Here is a 27523-nt window from a genome sequence, read left to right on the forward strand (position 1 = left end):
CTAATACCATTTCACCCCTAGTATTATCACAGTTTTACAGGATCTGACATGATATATACATCACAAAAGTACCTACATATTACCTTCATTCAAACAAGTAAAGATCTAAATGGTTCACATGATGATGTTAAATAATATATATCCTGTCTTGGGGGAATATAATTTGGAGCAGGAAAAGGGTGAAGAAAACTCACTGCACATTGAATTATAAAAAGGGAAATAACTCTTAGATACCACTGGGAAGGAATATAGCAAAAATTCTACCTCAGGTCAATATATTTTTTAGTTTTAATTCTTTGAAAATAGCAGGTGGAAACATTTCGTCATGACAGGTTTGCTGTAGCAACAACACGAGGACTGGCATTGTGTAAAATTTGTTACATGTTACTCCGTAAGCCAAAGGGAAGCTGACTAAAACTTAACTAGAGATTCATCAATGTCTGATACACCACATATACCCTAGATGCTACAACCCATATTCCCATACCCCCCTGATACACCACATATACCCTAGATGCTACAACCCATATTCCCATACCCCCTGATACACCACATATACCCTAGATGCTACAACCCATATTCCCATACCCCCCTGATACACCACATATACCCTAGATGCTACAACCCATATTCCCATACCCCCCTGATACACCACATATACCCTAGATGCTACAACCCATATTCCCATACCCCCTGATACACCACATATACCCTAGATGCTACAACCCATATTCCCATACCCCCCTGATACACCACATATACCCTAGATGCTACAACCCATATTCCCATACCCCCTGATACACCACATATACCCTAGATGCTACAACCCATATTCCCATACCCCCCTGATACACCACATATACCCTAGATGCTACAACCCATATTCCCATACCCCCCTGATACACCACATATACCCTAGATGCTACAACCCATATTCCCATACCCCCCTGATACACCACATATACCCTAGATGCTACAACCCATATTCCCATACCCCCTGATACACCACATATACCCTAGATGCTACAACCCATATTCCCATACCCCCCTGATACACCACATATACCCTAGATGCTACAACCCATATTCCCATACCCCCCTGATACACCACATATACCCTAGATGCTACAACCCATATTCCCATACCCCCCTGATACACCACATATACCCTAGATGCTACAACCCATATTCCCATACCCCCCTGATACACCACATATACCCTGGATGCTACAACCCATATTCCCATACCCCCCTGATACACCACATATACCCTAGATGCTACAACCCATATTCCCATACCCCCCTGATACACCACATATACCCTAGATGCTACAACCCATATTCCCATACCCCCCTGATACACCACATATACCCTAGATGCTACAACCCATATTCCCATACCCCCCTGATACACCACATATACCCTGGATGCTACAACCCATATTCCCATACCCCCCTGATACACCACATATACCCTAGATACTACAACCCATATTCCCATACCCCCCTGATACACCACATATACCCTAGATACTACAACCCATATTCCCATACCCCCCTGATACACCACATATACCCTGGATGCTACAACCCATATTCCCATACCCCCCTGATACACCACATATACCCTAGATGCTACAACCCATATTCCCATACCCCCCTGATACACCACATATACCCTAGATACTACAACCCATATTCCCATACCCCCCTGATACACCACATATACCCTGGATGCTACAACCCATATTCCCATACCCCCCTGATACACCACATATACCCTAGATGCTACAACCCATATTCCCATACCCCCCTGATACACCACATATACCCTAGATACTACAACCCATATTCCCATACCCCCCTGATACACCACATATACCCTAGATGCTACAACCCATATTCCCATACCCCCCTGATACACCACATATACCCTAGATGCTACAACCCATATTCCCATACCCCCCTGATACACCACATATACCCTAGATGCTACAACCCATATTCCCATACCCCCCTGATACACCACATATACCCTAGATGCTACAACCCATATTCCCATACCCCCCTGATACACCACATATACCCTAGATGCTACAACCCATATTCCCATACCCCCCTGATACACCACATATACCCTAGATACTACAACCCATATTCCCATACCCCCCTGATACACCACATATACCCTAGATGCTACAACCCATATTCCCATACCCCCCTGATACACCACATATACCCTAGATGCTACAACCCATATTCCCATACCCCCCTGATACACCACATATACCCTAGATGCTACAACCCATATTCCCATACCCCCCTGATACACCACATATACCCTAGATGCTACAACCCATATTCCCATACCCCCCTGATACACCACATATACCCTAGATGCTACAACCCATATTCCCATACCCCCTGATACACCACATATACCCTAGATGCTACAACCCATATTCCCATACCCCCCTGATACACCACATATACCGTAGATGCTACAACCCATATTCCCATACCCCCCTGATACACCACATATACCCTAGATGCTACAACCCATATTCCCATACCCCCCTGATACACCACATATACCCTAGATGCTACAACCCATATTCCCATACCCCCCTGATACACCACATATACCCTAGATGCTACAACCCATATTCCCATACCCCCCTGATACACCACATATACCCTAGATACTACAACCCATATTCCCATACCCCCTGATACACCACATATACCCTAGATACTACAACCCATATTCCCATACCCCCCTGATACACCACATATACCCTAGATGCTACAACCCATATTCCCATACCCCCCTGATACACCACATATACCCTAGATGCTACAACCCATATTCCCATACCCCCCTGATACACCACATATACCCTGGATGCTACAACCCATATTCCCATACCCCCTGATACACCACATATACCCTAGATACTACAACCCATATTCCCATACCCCCCTGATACACCACATATACCCTGGATGCTACAACCCATATTCCCATACCCCCCTGATACACCACATATACCCTAGATGCTACAACCCATATTCCCATACCCCCCTGATACACCACATATACCCTGGATGCTACAACCCATATTCCCATACCCCCCTGATACACCACATATACCCTAGATGCTACAACCCATATTCCCATACCCCCCTGATACACCACATATACCCTGGATGCTACAACCCATATTCCCATACCCCCCTGATACACCACATATACCCTAGATGCTACAACCCATATTCCCATACCCCCCTGATACACCACATATACCCTAGATACTACAACCCATATTCCCATACCCCCCTGATACACCACATATACCCTAGATGCTACAACCCATATTCCCATACCCCCCTGATACACCACATATACCCTGGATGCTACAACCCATATTCCCATACCCCCCTGATACACCACATATACCCTAGATGCTACAACCCATATTCCCATACCCCCGAAACATAAAGGATATATAACCAATATCCAAGTCTTATCCAATCATCAAGGATTTTAACCATTATTTCTTTAAACAATAAACAGTATGAATCAATTCTTCTACATAAAAATAGTGGTCATAATGAACCTGATCTGATGCTCAACTTTAGTTCAGTGAAACCAGCATTTGTTATACACATTTTGATTATAATATTCAATGGCTGGGAGAAAACTGAGTTAGTCATACTCATGAGTTTGTTATAAGCATGTTTGTTATAAGCATGTTTGTTATAAGCATGTTTGTTATAAGCATGTGCCATGGATGTTATGATGTATGTGCAGCATTGTGTTCCCTAGCCGAGTTCTACTCCTGTCCAACGTTTCTAATAACAAAAATAAATACTGGGACTTTGTTCTACAATTTGTTTCTGTCTCTGTTCCACAAACTCTTAGTGTGTCTGTGTTCACACTGATCAAACCCCTGCGTATGCCCGAAACAGAAGCATGCCATCTGAGTTAACATTGACAAAGACTTCCTCCTCTGCCGAGAAGAAGAACACTGATCCTCGTTGTAGAGGTACAGGAGAAGAAAGTGTTGCGTTGGTTGCCTCCCCTGATCCTTCAATGACGATACATATACTGGCACTCTTCAGTGGGGCCATTCTCACCTTGTTCACTCCGCTTGGAATCTACACCGAAACATTTACATGAGTTAGTGAGGTGTTGGAACTGTGGATACAAGTTGAATATTTTGATGATATTGATAATCGCTGATGTAAATGAGATCGACCAAATGATCAGTTATTCTCCTTGGAGTAAAACCTATTAAGTGTACAATAGTTACTCAGGGTGTAGCTACGATTATTAAAAAGGCCTAGATCACCAGACCAACACTTAACTGTTGCTACAAGGGCTTGGTAGGTCCTCAATACTATGTAAGTGAAAACCTTTGCAAATATGTCATTTTCTGAATAAAATTGATATTTATACTTATCCTGACTCATGCTTAATTGCTTATCTCCCCTTCCTGGTGAAGGTAATGGAACACCTAACATCCCTTGAAGTTCCCTTCTAAGAGAAGCGGACGTAAAATTCACACTCACCCATGTATTACCTCCCCTTCCATGCACATGGTCAGCTGACTGCCATGATACTTCACTCTCTCCTATAATCGGCTGACACGAGAATTCAGCATGTCTGTGAGGGGCGGCTGGGACGGCTTTCGTCATGAGTCAGGATACGTATAAAATATCAATTTTATTCAGAAAATTACATATTTTTCCTTATCCTGGCTCATGCTTAATTCCTTACAGAATCCGACGGAAACGGTGGTAGAGCACACCATGCTGGATTGTGTGGTCTGTTCCAAATTAAGGCCAATAATTTTGCCCACTAATGGGAACTTGTAACAGCGATAATTCAGTCCTGTTCTTCTCATATTCATTGTAGATTTGGGGGGGAATCACATCCAGTCAAACTTGTCTTCCATAGAAGGCTTTGTTGACTGGCACATGATGACATCAAAAGTAGTTAGCGTCCTGCTAGTTTCTGATGCAAATAAATGTCAAGATATATCGAGACTAGCTGAAACCTTTCTTCATGTTCAAATATCTTCCTAATGAATACAAGGTTCTAATCACTCATGCTAATCTGTTCAAGACATGCGTATAGACTTTTCACCAAAAAACTCTGCAGAGCGTCTGGCTTCCACAAGTCACGTGATAAAGCGGTGAGTTAAGTCAGCGTTGTCCGGGAACTGTTAGTTGCTGAGCAACAACAAGTGGCCCAAACTGATGAATGCCAGATACGTCCTCTGTGGCTATGTCTCGTAGATAATGGTTGGTAAACACTGTGTTTGACTTCCAAATGCAGCTCTCCATTATAGTTGATAGCGAGCAATTCACATGTAGCCCTGGTGCAGAGGTCAAGGCTCTGATGTCGTGTGGGTTGGAGGCTCACAGAGGTTCCAATCCTGCTGCTTTATAGGCTCTCAATATAACAGCTCTGATCTACACTTGGATAGTGTTGCGGGATACTTCCGTAGGTGTCTCAGTGGATAGAGAGATAAACAGTCGCTTGAAACGTTGCCTTCTAGACTTGGTACATGCAACGTATATCTTCAATGCTCTGACTGGACATAATGATAAATCTTGTGTATCGTGAGGTCCTGAGATTAAGACAAGGCCGGTATATCCGGTTGACCTGGTAGTTGATTCTTAGCTATGAAATCCCATCTTAGACCCAAATGAGCTGTTTCTTGGTGACTTGTATCAAACTTCGTTCAAATAAAGTCTAGAGCATTAATTTCTGAATTCTTGCAGGTGTAGCCAGGGCAAGTAAAATAGTGTCTTTTGAGTCAACATTTCAATTGAAGTCTGATCAAGTGCTTCATACGCATCACTTGTAAGATGTTGGATTACAATATTTAGGTCCCACGCTGGAGCTCTAAATCTGTGTTGTTGATCTTCCAACTTGAACAAACGTAGTAGGGCAAGAAGCTCTGGTACTTTAGTCAGCTTGGTCCCTGTTCCCATGGTGACAACTGAGCTGAGAGCTGCTAAGTATATAGATAACGTAGAACCTTTCAGACCCTTAGAATGACATAAATAGCATAAATAATCTGCTATTTGAGGATGAGTCGCCTTGTTCACCGAAAATGCCTTTTTCCTGGCGTAGGCCTCAAAATGTTTCCACTTGTCGTCATAAAGTGTGCGAGTGGATTTCCGTAAGGCTAAGGTGACTGCTTTCACTGCTCTCGCTGAATATCCTCTGTGTTTTAAACAAGTCTTGATACGGTCCATACGTGAAGACGAAATACAGATGGCTGGCCGTGCACCTGCTTTGTGTGGGGGTGGATGAGAAGATTCTTCCACTCTGGTATTTGTAGTGTTGGTTGTCTGAGCTCTTCTATAAGTGTTGGAAACCAATCTTTCACTGGCCAGTAGGGCGCGACCAAAATCAGTTGTGACATCTTCGCTTGTCTGATTTTCTAGATGACTTTTGGTAACAGTACTGGAGGGGGAAACGCCTACACGTTGAGTCCTTCCCATGGAATGCTGAGAGCGTCCGTTGCCTAGGCTAAGGTATCTGGTACTGGTGATACAAAGGTTGTTGTCTGTTTGTTGAATCTTGTTGCAAATAGGTCTATTTGTGGTGCTCCGAAAACTTGACTGATTAGTTGAAACACTTCCCAATGCAGCATCCATTCTGTTGGAGATGGACGAAGAGGACGAGATAGGGCGTCTGCCATGACTTTGCAGGCTCCTGGTATGTGACATGCTTTTACCTGAAGATTCAGACAGTCGACTAAGTTGAACAGTTGAAATGTTAGGTGTAGTAGAGATAGTGATATCGTTGACCCTTGTTTCTTTATGTAAAAAGCTACTGTTGAGTTGTCCATGTAGATCATTAATAACTTGTCTCTCAATGCTGTCGACCAGTGGTGTAGCAGATAACTGATCATCGTGAAATCTTGTTCAAACGGTGAAACCCTTCCTAGCATTTAGGCTTGTTCATAACCATGCTGTTTGGCGAACACGTGTCTAGATGAGTAAAGCGTGTGAAAACACTTCCGCCGCTTGAAGCTGATGTAGACAAACTGTCTTCCAGGTAGATGTGTCAGAATTTTTCCCCGACGATTATACTGTCATCTCATGTGATCGGAGGTGTAGTTTGCAGTGGCGTGTTGCAATCATCTCGAAGAATCTTCATGATGTATTCATTGTGGAGAATTCCTCGCTTCTTCCAGTCGAACTGAAGACATTCCGACCCTGATCTTCAATGTTTCTCTCCTGGGCACTCTGGTATTCTTGGTATTCTTACCTCTTGTTCTCTGGATTCGGGAGAACTTGGACTTGTTAGTGTAATGCTGACTTGTCTGCTTGAGCACTGTTGTCAAGGTGTCGATGGACTTAATCATCATGACTTCTCTAAAGTCTTGGGCAATCATCCTTGCTACCTCTTCAATTTTGTCGAGTGAGTAGATTTAGTCCTGCAGTAGTTGAGATGAGGTGTTTGGACGTAAACTGCTGATCCTTTTTCTGAGTGACGAAAGTCGACAGAACATTGAGTCTTCCTCGTTTGCAGGATTGCCGAATTTGAGATGAGAGTCTAAGTCGAGCCCATCCGAATGTCTTCTATCTTGTAAGATCGTTGCGGGGACTGTTGATGATCTAGAATGCCTCGTCTACATCTGGTGCTCTGATGGAGGGCTCCACATGGTGAAGAGGGAAGTGACGAGCGTTGAAAGGTGGCATATGTTGTTGTTGAAACTTGGATGCTGGCTTCAATGCCGTTGATAACTTTCTCAGAAATCGTAAATATTGGAGCTATCACCGGCAACGCATGTCTTCCTCCTTCATCCTATAATTCATTCATTCATAGATTGCGACTGTGTGAGTCTAGGTCCGAAGGGGAGGATAACTGCATACGGCGTCTTCTATGAATATGGAAGACTGAAAGTGACCTTCTCTCTTGACGAGTCCATCCATGAGTGCACTCACGTGAGCTCATGACGTCACTCACCTGAGTATTACTACTCGGGCGAGTGCACTCACTTGGCGTGGGTGTATCCTTTTCTGTACTGCGACCAGATGACCGGGACCTGGATCTTCTGGAGTGCATGCTTGTACGTGTGCATGCGTGCGTGCGTGCATGTGTGCACCTCTTCTTCAGACATGAGTGCAGGTCTAGATGAATGCTCTCGCTGACTCACAGTCGACATCGTTGATGAGTGCAGTCGTATTTCTTCCGCCAACTGTCGCTCCATAAGATTAATCATATGCGTTGTGAATTGTTGCATGAAGGCCCCAGCGTCGAATGCATGCGGTGCGTGCATTGACGACTGTGTTGAAGAGTTGTCTACGATGCCCGAGGTTGCAGTCGACATGTGACTGATGTCTTCACTCCGTATCATCAACAGAGACTCGTCAAAAAAATTTGATGTTCTTCTATGGGGTCTCCTGACCCTGAACACAACCTTGGAGATATGGCTGGCATATCACTGGAATGAATCTCAGCATCATTAATTGAACGGTTACCCGATTTCATTTCACCAGATTTAGCCATGGCTAATGTGAGCCGACATTTATCTCTAGCATGTCTGTGAACAGACCGTAAATATAATAAGAATTCTGCTTCAGACAAATTAATACAAAATTTACAAGTATGAGCACAACATAAAGGTTCACATGCCGGTAAAGTAAATGCAGGTCCATTATTATTATTATTATTTTATACAGATTAAGATTGATATGCAGCAGAGAGGCTTTGGGTGATCCTGGCACAGTCAGGCTGGTCAAGCTCATCATCAGCTCAGGGCCCTCGCCCCCTCAACATGCAGCCCAGACAGCGAATGGGACTTCTCCCAGGAAACACTGCCTAGTCGAACCCACCAAGAACTTTCTGGAGAATATGGAGGCTGCAGCCTTCTGCATTACCCAGATTGTCAGAAGGGCTGTGCTCCCGGTGGAGAACCCGTGCACTCTCCTGACCTGCGCCAAGAGATCAGAAGGTACCAAACCAAGGGCAACGAGAACAATGTGGAGCCTGATGACAATGTACTTGGGATGCAGTCGAGACATTTCAAAGGCGAGGTCCGCATATTTATCATGCTTTTCCTGAATCTTGAAAATTCTATAATATAAATAATTTCATTGACTTTATCAAAAAGGACAAGATCAGGTTTGTTGGCTGGAATTTGTCTCAGGCTGTATATTAGCCTATTCCAGAGAAGTTTGAAAGCATCATTTTCCAGGACGCCCTGGACATGTTCAGGGTCGTACCATGGATGGACCTCGGGGTCAAAGCCACAGGCATGGCGGAGACGATAGTAAAAGCAGCAAGCCATGCCATCATGTCTTTTAAGATATGCTGTTTGTGCCAAGGAAGGGCATCCACTGACAAGGTGTTGGACAGTCTCTGTGAATTCATTGCAAAGACAACATTTCATATTGATATTTTCTTTAAGAATAACACTCTGGCGATTGCGAGTGGGAAGTTTCACATTTGAGACCGCCGACTTCATCCAGGCAAAGGAGTCGGTTGGATTGCTGTTCTGTTCCACACACTGCATGTACACTCGGTGCAGTAGCTTCTCAGACAGCTTCTCCACAAAGGACCGACTCTGAGCAGACTTGGTGAAGGACTTCACCTGGTTTGCTCCCATCACTGTACCGTCCAGCAGTACATCGCCATCAACAAAATCAACCTCAAATTTCAGATTGTGTCCAACACCCTTGGCACGCTTAAAATAGCTGTGGAATTCCTTGCTTTCATCGTGAGTCTTGATGTGCATCACCAGAGGATCATCCGATAAATAAATGTGTGCAAAAGTACACAATAAAATTCTATCTTGAGCTTCCACAATAATCAAACCCTGTCCTCCCGAATTGATAGGCATATATAAATGATTAAGAGAGGAAAGAGGGTGGTGTGCTCTGTTATCTGACATGATCCTTCTGGTCAGGTGGTCAAGACCCTGGATGTCTTGTTTTGTCCAATCAACTACTCCAAAGGAATAGGAGAGGACTGGCACAGCAAAAGTATTGGTGGCTTTGACTTTGTTTCGAGCATTTAGCTCAGAGCTCCAGATTTTCTTTAAATGAGATTTATACTCGGCCCGAAGTTTATCTTGAATCTGGGCATTCTGGAGCTTGTCTCGAACTTGCATTGCAGGATAGGTGTAGGCCTGATCTTCCACGAGATGCTCAATAACTCCTCCCCCTTGTAACTTGACCGATCCATCATTAGTTACCTTGCCACGTTTCAAATGAAGAGTATTACATTTGTCGAGTCCAAATGTCATGCCAATATCATTAGAGAAGGACTCGACAAGGAGAACCTGTTCTTTCAAATTGGTTTCTCCTTTGGCAAGGAGCTCGATGTAATCCATGTAGAGGAGATGAGTAAGAGGTGTTGGGGATCCGTGCTGAGGAGGCCCGGGATGGTAACCCTCCTCCCTATTGAGCAGAAAACTCTGGATTTAGAGACAGACAGAAATGCAAAGGACTAAAGGAGTCCCCCTGGAAAATTCCCCATCTGATTGGAATATATTCTGAAGTCTGCACCTCAACTTGCGAGTACATCTATTATTGTTATTATTATCATTGTATAATAATAACATATATATACAAGCCAAAAACCTCATACAACACAAATTTAGTTAAAAAAACCCAAAAGAATTAAATACTTATCGCCGTATATGGGACCGACCCTGGGTGGCTCCAGCTGCCCTCGTCGGGCAATAGGGAGAGAGTGAAGTATCATGGCAGTCAGCTGACAAGGTGCATGGGAGGGGATGTAATACTTGGGTGAATGTGATTTTACGTCTATTATTTTCCATGATAATGAAATTTAGTGATCAAACTTCGTGATCAAACAAAGGCTTTTCTTCAAATTCTCTAACCTCAAATCTTGTAACCGCAAAGTCCCGAACGAACGGCCTAAAGACAGTAACAGCTACATCTCCACCACGGTCCTCAATGCCCTTGAACTTGGTCTTAGCTGCCGCCTGCCCCGTGTAGTTTAACATCTCACACAGAGTATGCACGTCCACAAACTTGACTGTCAGACCAGCTCTCACAACATTGTCGGAGCAAGCCATACACTCCATGCAATCTGCAGAGGAAACAAAAATTCCACTGATGAGTACTATCGGCACTGGCTGAAGTCAATACTTCATCTTGAGTCTACAGCAACTTTCTAAAAACAAAACCTAATTAGAAACAGAACTAAGTTTCCACCACAGTAGACAACACTTTTTGTCATCCTCCCAGTAATGTCACGCCCATCAGTATGGAAGCATCATCATCGTTTCTCATCCAAACCAAAATGTACTGGGATCTGTGTTTTCAAGACTTGTTTCTAATTAATCTACTGTTTCCATGACTAAATTACAATTGTTTAGCCAGAATATTTTGAGACTGTGGACTAACAAAAATTCATCCAACTTCTCAATTGCAATCTCTATGAACTATTTAAATGACAGCTGAAATGAAACATAAATTAAAACTGATGAACACGGAAGAGTGTAATCAGCATGCTGACAAATCATCAGTTGTTTGTTTACATATCTGTCACATGAGTTCAACTCTGTGCAGGGTTTTGACCACCTACCAGAGCTGTGACTGCTGGTAACAAGAGTGTAGAAAGGGAAGGGAGACAACTCACCTCCAGACAGATATGCATGTGGCAAGTTTGCCTCAAGGAACATGGCCTCTCCGGGCTGCAGTGTTATCACGTTCAGAAAGTAGATTGCGAAGCCGCCACGGTCCCCTGGAAACTCGTGGTTTAACTTTAACAGCACATCGCCTTCCAAATGTGACGTGTCTTTTCCATTAGATTCTGTAATATAAATTACACAAACGTAATACAGATGAGATATAGTTGCAACATTAGACACAAAACATTTATGGTTTGAAGCAAGCTCCCTACCATCAGCTGCTGATTCATCACGACATGTACTTGAATAGAGAAAAATGACTTTTAGAAACAGCAACACAATGTTGGCCTAGTGAAGGACTCAATGTTGTCATGGTGATAAACTCAGTGATGTCCCAGTAACCAACTTCAGCATCAAGGAACTCAGTGTTATAGCGATAATGAATAAGTTTTCATGGACCCAGTTATGTTCTAGAGGTGGATTTTTTCCCACTGCGGTAACCTCTGTGTTGTACTGGTAACAGACTAAATGGTGTCCTTGTGCTGGATTCAGTGTTGCCATAGTGATAACCCGTGTTACATGATGATGGACTCACTCATGTCTTCAACTCTGGCCACAAGGTTCTTCAGTTGTTTGTCGATGATGGCTGCTTCTCTGTTCATGAGTCCAGTGAAACACAGCTTCATCGCCTCGCGGTGTAGCGGCATGTCCATGCAGTTGCTAGCTGACACCAGCTTCACTGCATTGTGGTTGCCGATGGCCTCGCGGAACTCATCAATCTCTGAAAAAAGGGAAACAAGCGAGTGAAGATATAAGTATGTCACTTCCTGCAACATTCCAGCAATATCATAGCTGGAGCACCAGTAGCAAGTAGCTGTTTTGCTCCATCCATCCATCCATCCATCCATCCATCCATCCATCCATCCATCCACAGAACCCTTGTGTGACAAGGCAATAACTTTACGACTTTATAAAATTTCTCGACATTTCTTCTGACAGCCTGGTCTGATGGTCTGATGTCAGCATCACTGCATTAGTCCTCCACTGATTTTTTAACCATCACTATGGCAACCTTGTACACCAGTATTTACAGATTCTATTTCATACTCTTCTCTGCATGAAGATCTGTTAAGCACCAAAGACTGAAGATAGTACAAAACAGTTCAGTCAAGTGAAGGATGCCAGCGTTCTGATGTGAGCCAAATGAATTTTTCTTAAAAAGATGACTTCAGTTCTTTGCATTAATAGGAACTACATGCTTGCTGATTAGAATGTTCACCTAACGTGACCTTACATGGAAAGGCTGTAAAATGTTCATAAGGTTAGGCACCTGAATGAGTCAGTAAGCTTAGTTTTATGCCACTTTCAGCAATATTCCAGTAATATCACATCAAGGGAAACTGGAAACGGGGGCTACACACATTGCTAACATGTGGGGAATGGTACCCGGGTCTTCGGCATGCCGAATGAACGCTTTCACGACTAGGCTACCTCACTGTCCCCTGCTTCGTACTGACTGGAAATGTTGCCCGTATCTTAATGAGAATGTTACAGAAGTGAGGATGTCCTCCATCCTTCAAGGTCCCCTTGAATCAGATGCTACTGACCCTCTATAAATCTGGCCACCTCCTTGATGGGTCTAAAGCCACACAGTCCCTGAAACGGAGTGAGAGCTATGGCCATCTCGGGCTTGTGGTTGCTGTCTTTGTACACCTTAGGGTTCTCTTTGTGTAACACCTCGGCCAGAACCTGGAACAGCAAACACAACCAGGTTTGACATTAAATAGTGTGGCCCTCCACAGGATGTTGTAGTGAAATCCATTGTGAAAATCACTCCTCGAACCTGCAGACCACCTCAGATAATGACTACTGCAAATGCTAGTGGAAGCTAACAAAGACACATGCAGAGCCCCATCGATCCGCCTGCCTGTCAGTCTTGTAATGTGATTGTAACTTGTACAGCATGCACTGACCCATCAACTTAGTGCAATACACACCAGACAACAAACGTAAAGGTACATATATATTTGGAAATTTTAACCATAAATTGTATAATTATATACTCATCCTATCTCATGTTAAGCAGCTCTCCTCTTCTTCTATGACCATGTGTGGAAACGTGTTATCAGCTAGGTTGAATCAAATCTTACTGGCCTCTGACCACCTGACCTCTGCCCCCACCCTGACATCGGCACCTGTCAATCATCTCTGTGCTTGTGCTGCTTGCATGTTATGCAGTGTCACACAGTTGGCAGGAGACAACTCTGTGAATGTGAGTACGCAAACACAATAAGGCCAGGAGAAGCACTGACTCCCGATATGTTAATTCAACACTTGTGATGGGTTGCTTCCAGAAAACCCCTTGGCTTACACAGCACAAAAACTCTAAGGAGTGTGGGTTCTCTTGAATTAATGTGGTTTTCAGCCGCAACTTTTGATAAACAAAAGGTTGCAGTTTGGCAAGTAAAGCCTGACCCCCTGCCCTACGATTTATCAGGGGACCCCTGTGATCTGGCCAGTCCCATATAGGTCTGGTTGTTGCAGGAACTGTTGTAACTGGTAAGATAACACAAGCTAACCCAAGATCACGCGGGGGAATGGCAAAACTCATCAAGGGTGACACTGTCACTGCTGATGCCATCATTTGAGAAGGAGTGAGCGACGCAAGGGAAGGTACTGGAATACCAGGAGCCAAAGTTGCACAGGAAACAAACACTGAGGCAGTAGAAAGTGACACATAAATTACCGACAATGATGAAGTCCATGCACTGTGAGAGCACACCGAATCAAATGTGAGCAATCGGCACCCAGACACACTGTGAGAGCACACCCAATCAAATGTGAGCAATCGGCACCCCAGACACACTGTGAGAGCACACCGAATCAAATGTGAGCAATCGGCACCCCAGACACACTGTGAGAGCACACCGAATCAAATGTGAGCAATCGGCACCCCAGACACACTGTGAGAGCACACCGAATCAAATGTGAGCAATCGGCACCCCAGACACACTGTGAGAGCACACCCAATCAAATGTGAGCAATCGGCACCCCAGACACACTGTGAGAGCACACCCAATCAAATGTGAGCAATCGGCACCCCAGACACACTGTGAGAGCACACCCAATCAAATGTGAGCAATCGGCACCCCAGACACACTGTGAGAGCACACCCAATCAAATGTGAGCAATCGGCACCCAGACACACTGTGAGAGCACACCGAATCAAATGTGAGCAATCGGCACCTCAAACACACTGTGAGAGCACACCGAATCAAATGTGAGCAATCGGCACCCAGACACACTGTGAGAGCACACCGAATCAAATGTGAGCAATCGGCACCCAGACACACTGTGAGAGCACACCGAATCAAATGTGAGCAATCGGCACCTCAGACACACTGTGAGAGCACACCGAATCAAATGTGAGCAATCGGCACCTCAGACACACTGTGAGAGCACACCGAATCAAATGTGAGCAATCGGCACCCAGACACACTGTGAGAGCACACCGAATCAAATGTGAGCAATCGGCACCTCAAACACACTGTGAGAGCACATCGAATCAAATGTGAGCAATCGGCACCCAGACACACTGTGAGAGCACATCGAATCAAATGTGAGCAATCGGCACCTCAAACACACTGTGAGAGCACATCGAATCAAATGTGAGCAATCGGCACCCCAGACACACTGTGAGAGCACACCCAATCAAATGTGAGCAATCGGCACCCCAGACACACTGTGAGAGCACACCCAATCAAATGTGAGCAATCGGCACCCCAGACACACTGTGAGAGCACACCCAATCAAATGTGAGCAATCGGCACCCCAGACACACTGTGAGAGCACATCGAATCAAATGTGAGCAATCGGCACCCCAGACACACTGTGAGAGCACACCCAATCAAATGTGAGCAATCGGCACCCCAGACACACTGTGAGAGCACATCGAATCAAATGTGAGCAATCGGCACCCCAGACACACTGTGAGAGCACACCCAATCAAATGTGAGCAATCGGCACCCCAGACACACTGTGAGAGCACACCCAATCAAATGTGAGCAATCGGCACCCCAGACACACTGTGAGAGCACACCGAATCGAATGTGAGCAATCGGCACCCCAGACACACTGTGAGAGCACATCGAATCGAATGTGAGCAATCGGCACCCCAGACACACTGTGAGAGCACACCCAATCAAATGTGAGCAATCGGAACCCCCGAACACACTGTGAGAGCACACCCAATCAAATGTGAGCAATCGGCACCCCAGACACACTGTGAGAGCACACCGAATCAAATGTGAGCAATCGGCACCCCAGACACACTGTGAGAGCACACCGAATCAAATGTGAGCAATCGGCACCCCAGGCACACTGTGAGTGACCACTCATGTAAGTCATATGTGCGAAGATCCCATGCTGATATGTGGGTGAAGCGTTGAACCAGGCATGCTGTAAAGGAGAGCTCATACTATGAGGAAGTACCGAACCACCTGGTGTGTTGTGAATTACCAACGAAGCAGACAGGGCATGTGATAGCACCAAACCAAATGCACTATGATCAGGCACCAAACCAGGAAGGGTGTGAGGAAGTGCCGAACCTACGATGCTGTGATGCAGAGAAGTATGAGCGCTATGAGTAAGTGCCAAACTAGAAGCAAGCAGCGCTGTGAGAGCAAGTGTCATATTGGGAACCAGAGGTGGTCTGACATCGTGCACTTGGCAAATCATAAATATAGCTTCAGAGGAAAGCGCCATACTGGCAGAAAAAAGTTTGTCCTTGACTCAACAGGTCCATGTGAAGATGATGAGAGAGCGTCGAAGCACCGGACTTAGAAAACGCATGAGAGGTAAAAGTGGACTAAACCACTGAAGTAGAATGTGCCAAACTTGCCTCTTGAAAGTTATACAGGCATTGCATCAGGCGGCGCATAGCACCCTACTATAGATTGAATTTGGGGAAGCTGTGCCACCAGTGAAGTAGAATGAGATGGGACATCATACAACGATAAAGCTACCACTTGAGGTGGAGATGAGCCTTCCTCCGCATACAGGACTAGAGGCACCAGGCCTAAACAAACGCTGAAGATTCTTGCAAAGCTAGGAGTCTGAGGCTTCTTCCAAAACATTTCATATGGAGATTCAGACGAAGATCGACATGCCACCAACTTCTTCTGACACTATGTCTTCGGCAGTTTTGATGTAGATGGACCCTCATCTGACCTCCAATGATCTCTGTCTGCTCAACGCCAACTAGCATCTTGACGATACTCTGAAAAGGCGTTGTCATCCAGGTTCATAAAAAAGAACAGCGATGTGACCACTTGCGGCTAAGCCACAGAAATGTTGCTGTTACAGTTGCTGCAATGTTTCCATTTCTTCAAAATACTGCAATTAGATCTACCCATCTTCTTAAAAGAATATTGTAAACCAAAAGTCACTGTGTTCTGTAATCTGATTGGTTGAAAAACATGATTAAATGGTATTAGATTCCTGGAAACTGAAAGACTATTCACCGCGTATTGACACGTAAACGATTGTTTTGTTGTGTCATCAACAGTGGTGACGTCATTCAAATCATATTGTGACGTAAAGTTAGAATGACGTCACAAATGAGCAACTCCAGATGCTACCATGGGAACCAGCTGAAACGGCCAGCTGATGACACTTCACTGCTGTATCCGTATTCGATGTAAACGAGTGCAGACAGTAAAACCCTTTGGTTTACTTTTGTGTTTACAATGTCGATAAACATCATGTGTTGGCCAATTTCCGGGTGTTATTGAGTATTTGAAGCACGGGAATGTTCCATTTGAAACCTCCAGCGTCATGTTGGCCAATTTCGGGGTGCTATTGAGTATTTGAAGCACGGGAATGTTCCGGCTGAGGTTTCAAATGGAACATTCCCGTGCTTCAAATACTCAATAACACCCGGAAATTGGCCAACACATGATGTTTATCTCCTAAATCAAACTTACCAGTGAAAAACATGTCCACATGCCATAGTGACAAGAAAGAGAATGACAAGCACAGATCGTCACGTGAACATCGAAGCATGCATCACGAGCACAGAGATGAGGTGCTGACCTCAAGGTGGGGGCAAAGGTCAGGTGGTCAGAGGCCAATAAGATTTTATTCAGCTTAGCTCATAGCATGTTTCCACACATGATCAAACAGTAAGAAGAGAGCTGCTTAACGTGAGATAGGATAAGTTTAAATATATATATATATACACACACATGAGAAAACCTCTTGTGAAATATGCTCAGCAGATGAAAAACTCTTATGACATATATAGTCTAAATAACTGCCACGGAAAATATCCACGAGAATAGCAACCCTGACATATACTCACCAGATTAGGATGGGCTTGTATGGACAGGGATGTCCTGACTGACAGAACTTTAAACAAGAATGGTAGTGTCTCCTTGAAGTACGACTTGACCTCTGACCCAAGCTTGTCTGGATTTCTCTTTATCCATTCTGATAGCTCCTCCTCTGGTTTTCCTGGAATGGAAACTTTGGAGGGTCCATTCGGATGTGTCCCCATCCATAGCTGGAACAAAATATAATCAGTCTCATTATCGGAGTGTGTATTCATCTTTAATGATGAAAATGGGAACAGCAACAGTCAAACATAATCATTTGAGGGGAGATTCGAACAAACCTGTAGAGGTTGCAGATTCTTTGAATAGAGTCCTCCTTGGGGTACTTATAAGCATTTAAATGTTCTTTAAATTCTCGCGACAGTTGTAACTATATTTTTTCAATAAAATATATACAAAACAAAAAACATCATTTTTGTCTTGTGAGACCACCCCTACAGGGCCCCTGGCCCCGTGACAGCCAAGAGCAGGTAACTCTTCAGACTATAGCCTCCAGCAAAACACTTCCGTTCTGTTAGCAATACAGACAGAATGTGGGGAGGTGGGTGGCCGTACCCGAAGGAGGACTCTATTCAAAGAATCTGCAACCTCTACAGGTTTGTTCGATTCTTTTTCATAGAGATCCTCCTGGGGGTACTTATAAGCATAAGACAGACTCCTAAAGACTGATCTTAGGGAGAGGCATTCTGTCTACTCATAAACCTGACATAAGATGATAACCTTTATTACGTTTAACTGAAAGTAACAAGGAATCAAACTTACCTGGTCACGTGACCTTCTATGCCTTGCGGCAGGGGTGCGGACCAGGGCCAGGCTATTACACGGTCTAACGTCTAACCCTACATTTCTATGAGAAAGTCGTAGGGTGCTTATAAAAAATGCCTCCCCCCCCTTTTTTTTTACAAAAAAACGGGAGTCGAGACAGGCGACCGATATATCAGGGTCCATTCTCGTGCACTGGCCAAGGTGCTAGGGAAGACCTGAAACAGTCTAGACCGGTAAAGCAAAAAATACCACCACCATAATAGAGCCCACCACCGGGATAAAAGATGGAAAGTATACAGTAAGACACCACCACCAGTCTACTTGTTGCAGCTACAATGTCAAATGATCGTTCGTCAAATGATCGTTCGTCAAATGCAAGGGTAGCTCAATCGGCTCACTCGTGCCCTGCCCACTGGTGAGAACTGACTGGCCAAACCGAGCACGCTCGCTTGACAGTCTGTCTAACTGGTAATGACGGATGAACGTGCTCGGTCAGCTCCAAATAGCCGCGGAGCAGATCTCCTCAATGGGCAAGGCAGACGCATATGCCTTAGACGTCGCCACAGCCCTAACCGAATGAGCTTTCAAACCCTCAGGGGGCGTACGACCTTTCGAGGTGTATCCCATACAAATGGCAGAGACAAGCCACCTAGATATGGTCTGCTTGTTCGCCGGAAGGCCAGCCTTGCCGCCACCATAACAGCAGAACAATTGATTAAGCCGATATAAGCCTTAAGGGTCTTACGGACATCTAAGACGTGAGCACGTCGAAGAGAGGTACCGGGCGGCGAAGGCTGCGTGAAAGCGGGAAGCTCAATAGGCGCCGTAACGTGAAAGGTGCTATCTCTCTTAGGACGGTAAGTATCTGGCAATCGAATGCTCACTCTGTCTTTGTGAAACACCGTTAATTCAGGGTTGGCGGACATAGCGTGTATGTCGCCTACCTGCCTGCCAGAGGTTACCGCCACAAGAAAAGCAGTCTTCCATGTCAACAGCTGGAGGGACAGAGCCGACAGGTTGTGAAAAAGAGGACCGGACAGCCAATCAAGAACGACTGGCAAGTCCCACGGGGGACTAATCCGCCGGACAGACGGACGGATTCTGTCCACGCCTGCAAGAAAGCGCTGAACTAAAGGGTGCTGCCCCAATAATGCACCATCGACAGGAATGTGGAAGGCAGAGATTGCCGTGGAGTAACCTCTAACTGTAGAAGCGGCCAGACCGGCTTCCAGTTTAGATAGCAGAAACTCCAACACAGATACTAGATCTGCAGAAAAGGGATTGAGAATCCCCCTGTCGACACACCAACGCGCATAACAGGCCCATCTATCCTCGTATTGAACTTTCGTTGAATCCCTCTGCGAAGCCAGAATTGTGTCTGCAACTGGTGCAGGAATTCCTCTCGCATGGAGGCGACTCCGGACAGCGGCCAAGCCACCCACTGAATCCTGGGATTGGGGTGTGGCGCTCCGTTCTGGGATAGTAAGTCCGGTCGAAAGGGTAATAGTACAGGAGACTGAGCCAGAAACCTGAGAATTACCGGAAACCCGCTTTGAGCCGACCAAAGCGGTGCTAGAAGCACAAGTAGCCGAGCCGGTTGTGCGGTCAGCTGCAAGAAGACTCTTGAGATCAGAGGAACTGGTGGGAACCCCACAGCACTCTGTCTGTCCAATCGAGCAGAAAGGCGTTGTTGGCTTATCGCTCTTGGATCTGGTATCCTTGAGCAAAACACAGGAATCTGATTCGTCGCCCCAGAGGCAAACAGATCTACCTGGAACGACCCGAACAACTGGGAAATAATCCCGAATATCCCCCAATGCAGCATCCACTTGTGTGGGGCTAGTATACGTCTCGATAGCACATCTGCGCGGATGTTGTCAATGCCCGGGAGAAAAAAGGGGAGTACCCGAATGTCGAACTGGTCGCACCACAGCAGAAACTGCCACGCCTCCTGAAGGAGGGACGGAGACACTGTGCCGCCTTGCTTCAGGATATACGCCATAGCGGTCTGGTTGTCCATCTCTAGGCGAACCACTTGACCCCGCACTGACTCCACGAAGCTCTCGAACACCCGGCGGACTGCTCTCAATTCCAACACATTGATGTGTAGGGTAACTTCGTCCACAGCCCAACGGCCCGAGACCAATAGTTCGCCCAGGACGCCCCCCCCCCCAGCCTGTGAGGGAGGCGTCCGTCTGAATCGAGAGGGAAGGTGTCAGTGTCTCTAAGGGGATCCCCCTGGACAGATTTCCAACTTCCGTCCACCACTGCAGGTGAGGAATCAACCAAGCGGGAGTCTCGAGAACAGTCTCGTAGCTCTCCGAATGGGACCACAACTGGGCTAACGCCTGTTGAATGGGTCGCATCGTCAACCTCGCACGCCAGACCACGTCCACTGTAGCCGCCATAGTGCCCAGCAAATGAAGCCAAGTTCTTGCTGTGGCCCTGGGGAACTCGAGAAACTGAAAAACATTTCTCTGAACTTTGACGATGCGGTCTGGGGCTCGGGGAACAATTCCCCGAGCCGTATTAAACCATGCCCCCAAGAACACCAGATCCTGCGTGGGGGTCAGGTCTGCTTTCTTGAGATTGTTGATCCAGCCAACAGGATGTCCATCACATGGTGTGTGGCATCGTGTGATAACAGGAGCCCGAGGGCCCTCAAAAGCCAATCGTCCAGGTACGGATGACAACACCTGCCCTGTGACCTGGCTAGCTGAGCCGGAATCAACATAAGTTTGGTGAACACCCTCGGCGCTGTGGAGATGCCGAAGGGTAGAACCTGAAACTGATAACACTTCCCGTCGAACGAAAACCGAAGGTATTTCTTGAACTCGGAGTGTATCGGAACATGGAGGTAAGCGTCCTTGAGATCGATTGATGTGAGCCAATCCTCAGTCTCCACGGAAGATATCACTGACCGCAGTGTCTCCATCCTGAAGGACGGAACCTCTATGAACTTGTTCAGCCCCTTGAGATTCAAGATAGGTCTGAACCCTCCGTCCTTCTTGGTCACAAGGAAGTACGTGGAATAAAACCCGTCTTCTTGCTGACCTTCCGGAACCACCTCGATGGCAGCCTTGTCCAGTAACGACTGGACCTCGGCACGGAGGACCTCTGCTTTTTTCCCGGGAGAACGGCACCGGCATGTGCCGAATCCCTGAGAAGCGTGGAGGGTCTTGCTTCCACTGTGGCATATGGCCATCCCTGACTGTGGACAGGACCCAGGGATTTGAAGTGGCTGCCTGCCATTCCGAAAGGAATAGTGACAGCCTGCCGCCTACAGGGACTTCTGGCGCAAGGCAATGTACCCCCACATTCGGCAGTTCTCCGCCTGCTTGTGTGGGGGACACCAAAGGCTCTGGGCAAATATTTAACGGGAAGCCGGGGCAGGCTTCCCTGTGCCACGAAAAGGCTGCTGTTGCTGCGACTGCTGCAACGCAGGCCCCTTGCCTTTGCCTTTCGCCCTCTTGCTTCGTTTGTGCTGCAGCGGAGCAGTCCACTTAGCACCTTCCTTCGCTGGCGCCGAAGGGTAAGCTGAAGCAAGAGTGGGAGGCCGTTGGCGAGACGAGGAGGATTGCTCTAATAAGGGCTTAGAGTCCTTGAAAGTGCTAACAGCCTCCGCGGCCTCCCGCACAACCTGTAGTGCCCCAGGGAAGAGGGAAGATCCCAACCTGTAGGGCAGAGCCAGGAGTGCCTGCTGGGTAGCGGGAGAGTACCTGGCTACGGATAGCCATAGCCGATGCAACCCCATGACGGCCTCCATCATCTGGCTAGCACAGCACCTAATGCTGTCCCTCGCCAGATGACAGTGCACGTCCGTAAGCTGCCGGCCCAACACTGCCGACGGAGAGTCGTCAGCAGCGCTCCCATGATCCAACAGCTGCCCCTGCAAAGCAGAAAGGTAAGCCTAATGGACAACTAGTCTCAGCTGCTGGGCCGCACACCTATATTGCTCCTCAAAGGAACGATAGGCGGACCTCAGCGCTGGAGCGGCCGTGGAGAAGGGCGGCAGCTGCCGGCCCTGCCTGGCTGAGGCCAAGGAAGAGGAGGAGGACCCCTCCAGGGTGACCGAGGCGTACACACACTCGTCCACCACCAGTGGTTCAAAGAGCGAATCCTCATTCAGCTGATACCGGCGGCTAATCTCCGGGAGATCGAAGCGCGACCGGGTACCCGAAAGGAGTGGATTCACTACCTCCCCGACCAGCGATGGGAGCAGGCGCAACCTCGCCTCGGCGACCTTAGTAGGTGCGAACGCCTCCCCGGGGAGCCGAAACTCCAAGGGGTCGGGCTCCGACACATCAATAGAAACCTGAGATAAGACCTCGGCAATTTTCTCTCTAACCTGTCTGAGGGACGAACCGAACGAGTACGTGACCTCCGACTCGCACTCCTCCCCAATCCCCTCCTCCTCGATATCCATCTCCTCACGCTCCTCAGACAGGGAACCTTCACCGTAAAGCGAACCTGTCGAGGGCGCTACCGAGACGGAACTCGAAGGAGCAGAGAGACTAGGAAGGACCGAGCCGCTAGGTTCGCCCCTGCCAGAGCCCGAACTAGGTCGCCTGGGCAACTGGGGCAAGCCCCCCACCGGAGGGTGACCCGAGAGCCCAGGAAATGGATAGGATGTCGATGCCCCCAGCGGCTGGGCAGCACTAGGCTGCACTAGGCTGCACTAGGCTGCCTGCCCACCGTGGCACTAGGCGCGCTGACCGCAGTCAAGCCGCCGACACCGGGCGTCGTTGCCCCACGGGACAAGCTGGGGTCGACTGCCCTAGGCACATCCGCCTGAACGCCCGAAGCGCAGGACGGCTGCCCAGAGGGAGGAGCGTTCTCTGAGCCTAAGCCCGGGCCGCGGCCTCCCTCCTATTTACTCTCTTACTGAAGCACCATGGCTGCTCAATGAAGATTGGGCGTCCAGTTCCTTTCGGAAACCAGACAGCGCCGAATCTATCATTGATTGTACCGAAGACATCTGTTGCTGAAACACGGCATTAATTGAATCAACAGAGATTAATGGTGCTTGCGAAGTAGGGGTAGGTGCTGAGGATACAACGGCAGAAGAAGGGGAAGGGTCCCTAGACACCCTGGCCTTCTTAACCGACCCCTCCGAAGAAGAAGCTGCGCCTATCTTTTTGTGGGAGCGCTTAGATGGAGGGTCCTGAGCCCAGATATCCCCCCCTGCCTTCAGTAGGTTGGAATAGAACAAGAAGTCCGCGTGTCTAGACTTTCTGGTCTGAGGGGTAAACCCCGTGCACACATCACAAGACTGATCGTCGTGATGACATTCCACTAGGCATCTTAGACATACATCATGAAGGTCTTTAGCCGGAATGGAGGATTTGCATGTTGAGCAGGATTTAAACTGCAAGGCAACAAATAACCTCCTAGTGTTGCATAATAAACAACAATAAAACAAGACACGCATGGGCGCAACGCTAAAACTAAAACTACGTACATAGTTAAGGTAAAAGCTAAGTGCCACGACACCATAGTTTACAACATATTTTATAAAAATAGTAGTAAATATGGAGATAACATGAATAAAGTACATAAAAGCATAGCTACACAAGCTTACTTTTTTAAAAAAGACCGCCATAAAACTAAAACGTTTTGGTGGGAAAAAAGGTTTGCCTTCCACCATTATGCTAACCACGTGGCTACCAACAGGGACGGCAAAAGTTACAACAGTTTGACAAGTAAACTGTAAAAAATGATTCCTAATGCGCCCATGCGGCTAATAAAGAAACCATACATACAGTTTGAGCCTCTGAGGTACTCATCTTAGTACTTGTCTTTGTCTTTGGTAAGCAAGAAATTCTGTGAACGCTGAAGCACGTCTGCATAGGCGGGCGACAGAAAAGGAAGTGTTTTGCTGGAGGCTATAGTCTGAAGAGTTACCTGCTCTTGGCTGTCGCGGGGCCAGGGGCCCTGTAGGGGTGGTCTCACAAGACAAAAACGATGTTTTTTGTTTTGTATATATTTTATTGAAAAAATATAGTTACAACTGTCGCGAGAATTTAAAGAACATTTAAATGCTTATAAGTACCCCAAGGAGGATCTCTATGAAAAAGAATCTGTATGTTTCTTGCCTAACACTCCAATCGGAATAGTTCTAGCTATATGACAGCTGTCTGTAAATAATTAGTCTGGACCAGACAATCAAGTGATAGGTATAATGAGTACCAGTCTACACAACTCAGATATGACATGCATCAACCAAGTATCTGATCTTGATATTGTGTGTAAAACTATTTGATCTTGTACATTAATAACATATCGTTCAAATTCCACATATTTTGTAAAATAACATTAATTTATTACAAATTTTGTGATCACACAGACCACAGCTGTTTTAAATTAATATCTTGGGAGGATTCATTACTTTCTTGGTTTGATATTCTGGTTTGACTGAAGAGAGGCACGAAGACATGTACATTCACAGGCATGAGAAAAGACAAAAGCAAGGACGTTCAGCAGATTAAAATATGCATACTATTGCTGTGGATGATCAATGTTGTTTTACCTCAGCATATGGAGTGTTTTCCTCAATTTGAAAATTGGGGTTCACGCTTTGACACAGCTTGGCCACCTCACTCTCTGCACCAACTTTACCCCAAGCATACTTCTGTACATCACACTTCAGCAAAAACACTGTGGAAAATAGCATCATAAACATAAGCATATTGGCAAATCAAACAATATGACCTGTGTTTATATTTCAATACACCCAAACAAGCCCACATCTGAAATACAGTTTCTTGGTTTGTTTATCATATGGTGAACAGGGTTTTGGTTTGGATAACTGTGCTGAATATCTTTTGGCAACTACGTAAGCATAAACACAAAAGCCTGTGTGCACACTGTTCATGATATTTAAAAGTGAATGTTTTACTTATAAGTATGAATTGTAACACTGGCAAATATATTTAACTTAAGCCTGTAGGTGAATTTACTGAGCATCATGTTGGTGAATACTGTTTTTAATTCAATGTGGTGTCACAAATGATAACTTCAGTGAAAGTCACTATGAAAGATAGAGTCAGACACTGGGGCTGTAGACTTCACAATGACTGGTGGCGAATATGCCGGATTTGTCAGGGGGCCCAACGCTAATCTATATACATTCTACTTCTGCACCAGTTCAGTTATATGTCTTGCCAGATTTGGAAGGATGTGAAAAATCACACCGAAGGATTGAACTCAAGTTGGAAAGATTTCATTAGTCCCTTGGTGCATGTGACTTTGGGATCAGTATAAAATCACATGCATCACCAATGAGAAAGATATTTTTCTAGTTGGGGGCTGTACTGGTTCATGTTGTAAACAGTGAACTAGAATAAAATTGTCATTTCACGGTTTCTTACAAAAACGTTTGTACTTGTATTAATACAAATTAATATGTGCAAAGATAACAACAGGAATCAACTGCATAGAATGAACTGCTTGCATAAATGTATGTATCTATAGATAGTGTGCAATGTGTTTCAAAGCAAAATTATCAGAAAAAGTTTGCAAATTTTATGCAACTGAATATTGTGACATACTGAACACAGAGAAGTTCCGAAGGTGGTGTCCGGGTAGTAACTACAGGGCAGTAACATTCACTGCAGGTGAACAGTAAAGGTATAGGACCATCTCCTATTCTTTGGGTTTCCTATTCCTGTGGTAAACATGTTTTCTGCCGAGATCGCCAAAGCATGATACTTAGCGGTTGTCTACATCACTGACCGGTAACTAGGAAGAGGCCCAAATCTGTGAATGATTGTGAGTTTTTACTAGTTTGACAAAAATCATAACATGATTCCCCTTCCTTACACTTAATAACATTACATCCTTGTTATGCCACGAGAATGGGAGATGACTAGACAACTCAGCGGCGGACGACCTTGTTTTTCATCGAGCTCAAGAGCGGTAGTACACCTGATGGATCGAGCAGTTGATAGATGCAGATGTTAGAGGCGGAGTCTCTTCATTTAAAAACAACAAGCATTCGTACGAAAAGAACTGTTCATATTATGTTTTCAGCTGATATCCGTAAGTAAAGCAAAGATAGGAAACACCAGTATATTTTTTGTTGGTATGGGAATCAGTAGAGGAACCAAAGAAATATAGCTTAGCTTCACAGTATTTACTGTTGTTGTTGGCAAATGTTATGGCTTAAAGCACATGTGGCAGAGTTTAGCACAAAACCCTTTCACCCACAGCGCAAAGAGAGGGGAGTACGTATTTATGATACGTCATGATTGGATACATTTTCAGGGTGCTTCAATCAACTATGTGACACCATCATCGATGAGAATCAAATCTCGCTCTGTGTCGTGCCGTGACGGGCGATCACATCCACATCAAAGACAACACTTGGTCAGTCACGGTGACATGATTACCGTCACAGATTGTGTTCCATGTCTGGTGCAACACGTCAAGGACATTCTGACTCCATGTCTACACCACTACAGTACAGTCATCAACAACACTTCTAAATAGTCCGTGACAGTAACAAGTACATGATTGATATAACGCATAACATTTCCTGTCATGCATTCCAAGCAAAACTAGTCTGAATACTTCGAACAACATTCTGAGATGATATGGTTGGGAGCCGCAGAAAGAATTTTATGAAAAAAACACAAGAACATGCACCTTGCGGATTATCTGCCATGTTGGCTGCTTATACAGAGTTCTCAATTTATTTACGAAAATATTTAAATGCTTATTATCTCTACTTTT

General features: G+C 45.8%; 1 protein-coding gene across 1 annotated transcript; it reads right to left on the reverse strand.

Moving 5' to 3' along the window:
- Nucleotides 1-3000: 3000 nt before the first annotated feature.
- On the reverse strand, nucleotides 3001-27464 carry LOC137282762 (mannose-6-phosphate isomerase-like). The gene is made up of 8 exons (XM_067814548.1): nucleotides 27437-27464; nucleotides 25320-25447; nucleotides 17995-18195; nucleotides 13241-13382; nucleotides 12229-12414; nucleotides 11642-11815; nucleotides 10878-11089; nucleotides 3001-4161 (listed from the first exon to the last, which is right to left on the reverse strand). The coding sequence occupies exons 1-8, from the start codon at nucleotides 27453-27455 to the stop codon at nucleotides 3946-3948; spliced, it is 1278 nt and encodes a 425-aa protein (XP_067670649.1). The 5' UTR covers nucleotides 27456-27464; the 3' UTR covers nucleotides 3001-3945.
- Between the last annotated feature and the right edge of the window lie 59 nt (nucleotides 27465-27523).

This window comes from Haliotis asinina, chromosome 4 (assembly GCF_037392515.1).
Source record: "Haliotis asinina isolate JCU_RB_2024 chromosome 4, JCU_Hal_asi_v2, whole genome shotgun sequence".
NCBI classification, from domain to species: Eukaryota; Metazoa; Mollusca; class Gastropoda; order Lepetellida; family Haliotidae; genus Haliotis; species Haliotis asinina.

Bases quoted from the DNA above. Each gene is read 5' to 3' on its own strand.
- LOC137282762 (XM_067814548.1), bottom strand. The intron at 12,415-13,240 runs GTCAGTAGCATC...CCCTTTTTTCAG, and splicing joins GGTGGCCAGATTTATAGAGG to AGATTGATGAGTTCCGCGAG. The intron at 11,090-11,641 runs GTGAGTTGTCTC...TTTCCTCTGCAG, and splicing joins ACATGCATATCTGTCTGGAG to ATTGCATGGAGTGTATGGCT.